General features: G+C 31.0%; 1 protein-coding gene across 1 annotated transcript in view; it reads right to left on the bottom strand.

Moving 5' to 3' along the window:
• Window positions 1-1,557: 1,557 nt before the first annotated feature.
• Cpap3-d1 (cuticular protein analogous to peritrophins 3-D1) overlaps window positions 1,558-11,666 on the bottom strand; it is a 32,982-nt gene continuing 22,873 nt past the window's right edge. The window contains exons 3-4 of the mRNA XM_023170040.2: window positions 9,706-9,900; window positions 1,558-4,849 (exon numbers count right to left, since the gene is read on the bottom strand). Of these exons, the coding sequence (XP_023025808.1) occupies window positions 4,620-4,849; window positions 9,706-9,900 (425 nt within the window). The 3' untranslated portion in view covers window positions 1,558-4,619. The remainder of the gene's footprint in view (window positions 4,850-9,705; window positions 9,901-11,666) is intronic.

The following is an 11,666-nucleotide window of genomic DNA, read 5'->3' as shown; positions in this document are numbered from 1 at the left end:
TTGGTAAAATTCTCATTCAACATATTAGCTACTTCTTTGTCTCCAATATCATCATCCTTAAGTTTAACAGTTATTGCACTATTTTGTTTAGGTTTTATTTAATTAGATTTGTTATCAGAATTTAGAATTTGATAATCATGATACTCTTTTCTTGTACAACTTAATTTTTCTCTGTAAAGTTTACTGTAATATTTACTTATTTCTTTGTAGTTGTCATCCTGCTTAGCAATTGAGGTATACAAAGTTACATTATTTTTCAATTCTTGCAATTCAAGTGTCATAATATAATCATTGCCCTTTCTTGTTTTTATAGTGAATCGCCTTAATGGAAAGGAAATTTCAAAATAATACAATAGCATTTCTGAGAAAACATTGTAGGCCAAGTTTGGACCCATTTTCATTTTTCAAGTAGTCCTGAAATCTGGAGATGTTTTTTTTTACAGAGATCCCTGCGGAAGTAGTAATTTTTTGTTTTATTACCACTTTCTTTTATAATGTGATCTTCCATAAAAATTCCATAAAAAATGGGAGCGTTTACATATGAAAATTAATTTTTCATCACTGTTTCTCCTCACCGCTATATTTTTGGAGGCTGAAATTTTGTATGAAGTGTCGTTTTATATAGTAGATATGCAATAAGGAAGGTTTGAATATTCCAACTGGGGCACCAGCGCCGCGAAGGAAAAAGGCACGTCCGTATAACGAAATCATCTTTTCATTACTGTTTTTCAATGCCATTGAATTTTCAATGGGCGAATTTATATTTAGTATCAGCATTACACTCGTGCGGAGTCGAGACAGCTCGCTAGTTTCTTATAACATTGATTTTGCTGTGAAAGTTAATGATTTAAAAATCTCTCAGAAAAAGTTGGTTTATTATACCAGTCTACTTTTAAAATTCGGTTTGTATTTTTGATAACTTTGGTGTCTAGAAATGTTAATGAAGTGTTTTGTTTCATTCCGTGAGTAAACTTCAGTTTTCGATGAAAAGTATCTAATATTTCAGATTTTTAATTTTTTGGACTGAAAGAAATAATTGGAAAGTGGTGAAGGAAATGAAAACTTTTCAGTGCAAATATTTTGTAGTTCTGCCATGACCAGGTCTGTATATTAAAATATAGAATCTCGTCACACAAAAGCGAGAGAGTGTCCTTAGTTAGCATTCCCAAAAATTAAGTTATGAAATGTATTATAATTCTCTAAAAATTCTGGGAAACGAAAATAATGCTTCAAGAAGCACTGGGATCCCACAGTCGACGCTTGGAAGTATGGCAGATTGAGAGCCTTGCGCCTTTTTGAGACGAATAAAGACATCTTCCTACAGAAGAAACTTTGCTCTTGACAGGAAATTGAACATGATATTTCTATTTATGATATTGTGAGCTGGATTTCTTGAGCGTGGAAAGTTCTCAAAGTGGCCGAATTTCTTAAACAACTATGGACGACACTAATATGTAATCAAAAACAATATGCTGGGTTTCAGTTTTTTCAGTTTTAAACTATTGGCGTTCAGATGATAAGTTCAATTAGGAATGCATATTTCAGAAATGATAAACATTTTAATTAAAATATTTATTTTTCTATACATAACTCGAATAAAATCTGAAAATTTAAAAGTTATCAAAAACAATATCTGGTTTTTCATAATATAAGGAAAACTGAAAAATAAATTATGACTATTTTTAGTTTTCCACCGTCATCAATTTTTTTGATCAGATAGCAAAATGTAGCTATGAAATGAGTGGGATTGTTTCGCGAATAATTTTCCATTCTTTTAAATATAAATATGATAACAAACATATATAATTATTAATTCAGGTAATTGATTTTTATTTTGAACAAAAATTATTTCGTATGTGATTCATATTTGTGATTACTGATTACAAAATGAAATGAAATAATTCTTTTTCAAACGTGGAACTATCAAGAAAGGTTATACAACGTTTTACTTTTGATATTTTCAGCACTGGAAAATAGATAATTGGCAATCAATATTTTTTGATCTTACGGCTTTCCTTTCGTAACATCAAAAACTTGTTTTTGGTCTCATTATATGTCAATTCTCTACTTTCAGAACATGAAAATTGTAATTTTTTAACATACAAATAAACAATTACCAGTGACACATCCCTATTTATTTATTTTGATCTACGAATGGAATAATGCTCAATAATATTCCCACAAAGTATAAAGTATTCCAACTAATCATATGATTATAATAATAACATAAGATTATTTACCTACTTCTTTCTAATCATCTATGATATATATAGTAAATTAGTGCCTGTTTCATTACTATAGATATTGATTTTAAAATACCTCAGAACCCCGACACCAGGATTATGTCAGTACCCCTAATATAAAGTGTTTTTCAGGTATCGTGCTAGATTGAAGACAATTACCTGAATTGATATCATAAGGATTTTTTTTAAATAGAGAAATTTATTGAAATGGTTTTCTATTTTCTAATTTAAAATCTACATCTACCTTAACATATGTATACAATCTTATGTGTGTAGTGATGACGAGACAATGTTTGGCACATTTTATACACTAACTTCTACTTATATAGTCTACGTGAAAGCTGAATTGTATTCTCAGTTGGAAAACAGTATACAGCAATCTCAGCATACATCAATCTCAGCATACTCAATATATTACTGTTTCATTATTCCAGCGGGTAATTATTTAAATAAAAAACAGTCTTTCACTCATAACTTAGTTTCAATATTTAATTTTCCATCGACTCTCTGCCACTGGCAGTTTACTTCTTTATCATCCGAAACTCCATATTGTACATTAAAATTCAAAATACGATTGATTATTTTTCAGAATGGAACTTGAAATGGAAATAGCTGTTGTTTTCTCAAGCATTAATATTTCTTTTACATGAATAAATTTGTATACTATCACTTAATGACGTATTAGTTTTGAGATTAGTCATGTTCACGAATTTCAATAAAAAACAAATTACTTCTGAATTACAATTATTTTATTATTTCTGTCATGTTATTTCACCCAGTCGAATGAGAAATATTTATGAAATTCAAAAAGTTTCGTTTACTTTCGAAAGACTAATAGAATTAAAATTGCAGTGTGTACAAAAATTCTAATTGTGAAAAACTAGCCTGATGATGTGACTTTAAAAAGAACATTTCTATATGTTATTAAATTAAATCAGATCTGTTTGGAGTGGATTGTCAGTCAAGTCTGATAAATTGTCTGTCTGTACATTTTTCATTCCTTAGTGAAATTTATGAAGTAGATACCTACAATAGATTTCTGTTTTTACTTTCGTAGAAAACAAAATCCAAATTTGATGTGCAAGATGAAGGAAGTAAAAGAATAGTCAAGTGCAGCTCTCTGTAAATTTATAGAAGATTATAAGTTACAAAAAATTAATTCTAGTATGATAGGAGAAGGTTTTTCATAATGTAAGTTTGTATATTGATTCCTGAGTCTTCCTTTATGAACTTTTGTGTTGAAGAAATCTGTTTCGTATTTGTGACTAACGATTGAGAAGTATTTGTGTGAAATTGGCTCTCCTCAGCTCGAGAAGTTAACAATAGTATATAATTTTATTTGGAGAAGAGGTAATGTTAAGTTTGGCGAGTGTGGACGAACGATCCGTAAGGGAAGCCATCAACTATAAAAGTTCTATTTCTCCAAATGAAAAATATCATTTTTTCTTCAAACACACTGAAGAATATTCTTGAGATAGATTGATCAAAATTGGTAATGATTACGTTTAAAGTCGGTCACAGTGAAAGCTGTTAGATTAAGTCCTAAAACTGGGACCGTAACAAAGATGCATAGAAACCCTAGTTTATTACCCGTTTCGCTTTTGTTTTGCTTGACATGCGAAATGAGATTGACCCAACTTTGTACAAATGTTGATAGATGGTGCAAGTATCGTAATCTGTCGCGGATATTTCCTTGCGATCTTTAATTCATGAACCATAATGTAAAAAAAATCATCTAATATCAATTCATTTTATAATATAAACAATCTTGAAAATTGAACTTTTTCCTGACATTGTCAAGCTACGTCACTTGTTGTTCGTAGCACCTCTGTAAAGAAATAGTGAAATTTATTAAATCTCTTTATTAATTTTTATCAAGAATGCCGTAGGTCGAGAGTTTTCGACAAAATATTCTACATGGGGAAGGGGTAGAATTGATCATACCAGGGATATTCTATGCATCTTTACCGTATCCATGATTATGATTATTTGAATTCGATAGAAGATAACTGAAAATATAGAAAAAACACATTTTGAACCCATCAAGGATATTTTGTGGAGTATTTCAATTAATTCCTCATATTCTATTGAGAATATTTTACTAATATAGATATATTTTGATTACAAAGCAACATTTCTTTTGAAGCCTTCACGTGTTGATTGAAAAAAAGTTTTAAAAGGATTATTTTTGTTGCTGAAGTGAATTCATTCTGAGTCTATATATAAATATTACTGAATTAGTATATTTATGCTGAATACAAGTAGGTAAACGTCACATCATCATTGTTAGAAAATTAAAAAAAAGTTTAAACAATTTTGAAAAACCATACTGTTTCATTGTACATTCTTATCAGACTCGACTATAAAATGACTTTTTTATTTTCTGATTCTATTGGCACAGTGGGGAACCAATTCTGGGTCTTCACAAGTCAGTGTTGCCTCATCCAGTACTTTTCCTTCACCGCAATTGATGAGTCGAGGATATCCATTAACACAAGTGATGAGGCGGTGACAATCTCCAGGTACGGCGAATCGTGGGTACGGCCAGAATCTGGCAGCGGGGCTACCGTTTGGCACTTTCGTTGGACATTTGAAACCTACAACAGCTGTGACAAATTTTTTTTATGTAGTAATATGAAAAATACAGTCTTCGAATTAAAAAACAAAATCAGAAAAACTAAAAACAATTAGAGAAGACATGGAAAGGCACCAATGGGTAATTTCAAATTGGAAAAACATTTACATATTTTTTCTTCTTCTCTACTTCAGTTTCTAGAAACATTTCACCAATTGCTAATTCTGTGTACTGTGATGATTTTCAATATATTTTCCTCGTAAGTAAGTATATATCACTTTTGATGTCATGAGTCGATCAAACTATATTTTCAACAATTTTTTTTTAACCTATACTAGTTTCAATTTGCAGTTTAGTATGAATAATATTTATCAATTTATGAATAATATCAAAAAAGGCAATTCTTCCTGATAACGCTAAATCAATATAGTTTGATGTCCAAAATTTATTTTCTAGTATTCCGCCAATTGAAACAATTGAGCTGGCTGAGCGTCTCTTAGACAAAAGCCATGTAAATTCACTAATAAAACAGGAAATTTTAGTTCTACCTAGAATTTGCCTATCTCAATATTATTTGCTGGCTGAAATTTTCATGCGTAACCTAGAGAATGAAATCCATAATAATCAGTTAATCAACAATTTCTTGTACTGGTATAGATACGTAGATGATATCTTAGTCTGTTTTACTGGTACAGGCTATCAAGTGAGTTTGTCGAATAAGTCAACTCCATTCACAATGTCAATAAAATTCACCACTGAAAGGAAAGTGAATAATTCAATAAAATACCTATCACGAAAATAATAAATACCTTAACATAATTTTGAAATTTTCCACAAACCATCTTATACAAACACTGTTATACATAATTTCCCCACACACCTTTATCAACATAAAGTAGTAGCATTCAATAGTATGACTCCACAGACTATTGAATATTCCACTGTCGAAAAGTAACTTCCAGAGAGAGTTAAGTTTCATCAAAAAAATATTTGTTAACAACAGATACTAGGTAAATATTATCGACTCCATTTTTTCCAAAAAATTATAAAAACAGTTCAAAAACAAATTCAAGAAAGGATAACTTCCGCTATAGGACATTGTCATATTTTGGTGAACCCACCAATAATATCCTTCGTTTAAAAAAAAGAATGCTTAGACGTGGCTTACAGAACAGCTAATAGTTTAAGTGAATGTATTAAAAACAATAAAGACAAAAATTCAGTATCAAATAGATCAGGAGTATATAAGTTGACTTGTGGCTCTAGAATTAAATGAACTCCCCGTTGTTGAATATTTTTTTAAATGTGGAAACTGGTACATAAGCTGAGGTGATTTATTTCATTACAAACTCAGGTACACATTCAACATTAATTGGCTGGGTAAAATTCAGGTACTTGAAATATAGGTACTTCAACTTATGGAAACATTTATGAAGCATTGAAGAAGCTATTGTATAGTGAAATACGTGTTGAGTCACGTAAAGAGGTGTTTCTTGAATACGTTATGGATTTTCATCAAGTATCGGCCAATTATATTAAATACTCGTAAACTATAGGTACTCTGAGTCCATGATGAGGAAGACCAACATGGGAAAATTGGAAAGTGTATTGCCGGAAACTGTATTGCCGAATATGCACCAAACTAACTGACTATTATTAGACAAAAAATATAGCTGAGGCACCAGTCAATCTAATGATAACACTGATAATCTTCCGAAGGAATTATCACAAAAAACTTCAGTATAATAAGCAACCACACTCGCCATAGACGCAGATTAGCTGACATCATTTGTAAAAATGTACCATCATCAAATTCCAGTGAAGTTAATGAAATAGTGGATTATATCAAAAAGAAGAGGAACAACGACCAACTGATTTTCACAAAGGCAGACAAAGGTAACAGTATTGAATGCATAGGAGAATTGAAGTACCATTAAAAAATTTAGAACACTGTGAAAATATTAGACGTTATCCTCTTGAAGGAAGACCTCACAAAATTATTCACCAATGAAATCAAGAAGTCCTTGGAAGGATCAAAGATGCTGTATACCACACCCTGGGATTTTGAGAAAACAACCTGTAATGGTCTAAACAAATAATAAACTTAGTAGAAATTAAACAAAAGTTATTTTCTTGATTCTATACTCAATTGAATAATTATTTATTCAATAACTTTTCGCCAACACTGATTGATGACTATGTAGGAGTAATTACATAATGTTACTGTTGATAACAGTGGACTTTAGTGGAATAGTACATTTTTCATATCTCTTTTTGAGTAGCAACCATTTCAGATTGAACATCAAACCGCATGGTTTTTGTTGAATAAAGAACCTTCTTTAGTCACTTTGAATGTCAAATGTTGGATCATTCCAAGTTGCTGATTTTGCTTTGAATGGTTTGATTGCTGTTTTTTACACTTGAATTTCATAAAAAAATTCAAAATAAATAAATACACTGGTGATCGAAATATCAAATGAATAGCCAAGGCTACATCAGATATCTGATAGAATTTTGAAGACAATCTTGAAATGGATGAAGTCATTACAGATATGAGTAAAACAAAAGGATTGTAATGTTATGCCATTGACTCAAACTTGAGATCTGACAGAGTTTTGATCATTATTGCTCTAATTACAGGAAAAAAAGTTGAGCTCAGATCAATTCCTATTACCATCCAACAAAATTTAGAGATGAGGAGAAATTTGAAGTGAAGAAGTAAAATAAAATTATTAAAATACATAATTGATTACATTTCTCCACTTTGTAAAAGTTGTATCAAGCAGACCACAAGTTGTTTTTATGCATTCTATTCAATAAATCTGTTTCTGTTCAGAAATTCAGTTGAGTTGAAATTCAATCTCTCATAAAACAATTTATATTATGCTCCTTCTTCGGTATTAACCATCGAATTGTTAATTTGCCGTGCTTCTAATTAGTTACATTACTGTAATTGCTTCGTAAACTTTCAACAATGATTTCGTGTAATAAGATATTAGATAATATGGAGACACCGCGTTAAATTATCCTCGTTCTAGACATTTTATCACTTCATGTTTACTTGGCTTTTATTGAATATAGAGAAAGTCGAAACCGATCACAGAACATTGTGTAAAATACACGTGAACAACCGGTACACTTTTGTGAATGGAAAGTTATTTTGAATTTTAATGTCTTTGTGATACATTCGGTTTTCCAATTTGTGAATCAGAAACAGAAATAACTTGTTACCGTAATTTACGGTGAGTTTGTTGATCGAATCATTTCTTTGAAAAATTATTCGGAATGAAAGTAGTAATATTGAATCATGAATTTTGTCGTTCTCAAAGCATGAACATCTTTAACGAATAATATTTTTCAACAAAGTTGTTGCATCAGGCACTAAACGATTAGGATATTTGTCTCTGTGAATACGTTGAGCTCTAGAAGCATTACTTTCGATCAGTCCATATCCAAGATGCATGTCAGTTATTTCGTGATTAGTGTTAGTGTGTGTCATTATTTAATTAAAAATTTTATACATTGTTACAATGATAAATGTAATTTGACAAACGGGAAACATAAGATGTTGCCGGTTTAATGCATAGTTCACTAGTTGTTTTTGATCTGCTTTTTATTGTTTTAATTTATTGTTTTTTCCATGAAACAGAGAGAGCTATGAAAACAAATAATGAATTTCATCTTCAGATGTTTCACTCAAAATAAAATATTACAAGCAAGTCAGTGGCGAATATTCTTTGGTCAGTAATGTTGGAAGACCTGTGTCCTGAGCCGTCAACTGACTCAAATATGTGTATATAGTTAAGGATCAATGAACCTGTTATCACCGAAAATAGCATAGCCAACCAAAATAACATAAAGGAGGGATATTTTCATAAGGAATGAAAACATTTTTTTAAGAAAATATTAACAATTTGTTTCATGAAAACAAAGCATTTCCAGCCCTACGTTAATACGAACTTTTTTTTAATAAAATCAACTCTTATCAAACAGACCCTTACATATTTCTCTGCAAATAATAGGGAACACCCTGTATGAAAAATTTGAAAGCGTACTTTTTCTTTGATGTAATGCCCTTTTTTTTTAACACGCTTTTATTAGCTTCACCTGTATGAATGTATGTATGTATGTTTGTTTGTTTGTTTGTTTGTAACTCTCAAGCTGAGTATCTGTATTTGACAGAATTATCGACATTATTGCTTGATCTATTTGCGGGCAGATGGCGCGGTACGTAACCTCCTTGATATATTGACATTATTGCCTGATATATTCGTGGGCAGATGGCGCTGTACGTAACCTCCTTGATATAATTCGAACTCACTTTACATGTATTTCTTCATTTGAAAAAAGTAATTTTTTTTATCAACACACGCGCCTGCTGCCTTTTTTGTAACCCTCCTTTGTGCGCCTGCTGCCTTGGGCTTGGTATCGGATGATATCAATGGTCATTTTCCTAAACAATATACGGCTGATTGATCTCAAAGTTTAGATAAAATAAATATATGAAATATAAATAAATAAAACTAAAAAATGAGAAATAAATATAGTTTAAAAAACTAAAAAACACGCTTTTAAAAAACATCGAACTAAAAAGTTACAAATAAATTTTTTTATTAAGCTTAAAACAATAACAAATGAAAAATACTAGTATCATTGTGAAAAAAGCGTGGGCGCTTTGTGCCATATTTTTTGTATATCAAGCGCTCGTCGCTTTTTTCACAATAATAGATACTAGTATTTTTCGTTAGTTATTGTTTTAAGCTTATTCAAAAAAATATTTTCAACTTTTTAGTTCGATATTCTTTAAAAGCGTGTTTTTCAGTTTTTTAAACTATATTAATTCAATTCGTTCTCTACATGATTTGTATTTATGTGATTATATCATACCTTCCGGGTTACATTTTTCGAGAAGTAAATCTGGCCAGTTGCAGCCATGGATTCGTTCATCATAAACCAATCCTGGTTCGCACTGGTTGGGAATTGGTTGACCATATTCACATTTGAGGAAGTGTACAGAGCATTCTGTACCGTCAGGGTAGATTCCGAATTGGTATTCACATCCTGGGCTGCTGATTGGAGTCACTAAGAAAGGATTGAGATCAGTTTAGGATAACAATAAATAACACCATTTCTCAAAGGATATACGGGGACTGTTGAAAAAATATTTTTTTCTTTTATGTTGGTATACTCTTCTCAGCTGTTTAGCATGTTTAGTCATAAAAGTCATAAAAGTTGAAAGTGTTTTGCGTGTTCGGCGATTTTCTTCTATCGAGAATTCAAAAAATTCAAAAACACTTGCAATGTGGACAGTGTTTTGGGTATTTGGAGATTTTATGCTATCAAAAAAATAGACCGAAGAAATATTTAAGTGCTCAAAAACAATTGAAATCTTGACAATAGCATACGGTGATTGTACTCTGAATCAGAAAATTATTCACAAGCTTTTCACATTGAGTCGAGAAGATGTGAATGACGACGTTCACTCTGGACCCCCCAGTACATCAACAACCGATGAAAATGTTGAGAAAGTGGTGAAGAAAATTGTTATGGAGAATCATCAAATAACTATTGGAAATTTGGAAATTTTGGACATGAAGCTTGTGGGAGCGAAGTTAATTCAAAAATTGCTGAATTTTGACAAAAAAACCGTCGCATGAGCATCGCTCATGAATAGTAAAATGACGCCAACGGCGATTCAAATTTGCTCAAAATGGTCATTATTGGTGACGAATTATGGGTATATGGTTATGAGATCGAAATCAAAGTCCAAATAACAGTACGCCAAGTTCAAACAAATGTCGAAGTTTTGCTCAGTTTTCTTCGATTACCGTGGCGTAGTGCATCAAATGTTTCTGCTACATGGTCGTTCGTTCAATAAGGAGAGTATTATCTTGAAGTTATGTGCCGTTTGCGAGAAGCAATACGAAGAAAATCTCCGGTAATATGGAAAAAAATTTCATGGCTTCCGAATCAAGATGATGCACTTGCTCACTCATCATTGCTTGTTCGTAATTTTTTGGCCAAAAACAACACCGTAATCATGCTTCAGCCAACATATTAACCAGATTTGCCCCCCTGTGACTTTTTCCTGTTTCCAATATTGAAGATACCCATGAAAGAACAGCGTTTTGCGAAGACTGACGAGATAAAAATCGAATCGCTGAGAATATCAATCTGTTGCATCTTCAAAACGGCAACTTTCGGTCCATTCAACCAATCTTGTAAATTTCTATATAACTAATGATTTTCACTGAAAGTTTTAATAACTATCGTTTAGTGATATCTAGCTAATAATAATTATCAAATGGTTCCATAGTTTTCTTCGAATGAGTTAAAGAAACTAAACTTAATTCAACAATTGAAAGTTTCCAACTATTTACACAATTCAAATATCAGATGAAAGTCACAATCACAATCACAATCAATATTGATAAAATCCCATTAACAGCATATCACTTCAAGAGATGACTCAATAAACTTTCAAGATCATTTGGCGATTTCAACGAATATTAATGTTGGGAGGTGCAACTATTGAAGAAAATCTGTCTGATTTCGAATTTGAATTTGTACGAATGATTTTTCAAATGAGTGAAATACGAATGAAAATTTATAATCTCTTAAAGCTGAAACACTATGTGAACAAGAAAGTTGTATTAATCTTAGCAACGTTTAGTGATTGATGAAGTTTAATGTAATACTATAATAAAATAAAATAATTTAATATGAAAACTGGTTGTCGTTCAATATAAAATATTTATAACTGGTATTCACTAAAAATTGTATTATTCCTCTAGAGCTAGAGGAATCATATGAAACTCTATTTCAGATAATTCGTAATAATCCATTAT

Source organism: Leptinotarsa decemlineata, unplaced genomic scaffold (assembly GCF_025532065.1).
Source record: "Leptinotarsa decemlineata unplaced genomic scaffold, Ldec_3_MD MMD2_tig00003308_RagTag_RagTag, whole genome shotgun sequence".
NCBI lineage: Eukaryota > Metazoa > Arthropoda > Insecta > Coleoptera > Chrysomelidae > Leptinotarsa > Leptinotarsa decemlineata.
This window is presented reverse-complemented; position numbering and strand designations above follow the sequence as displayed.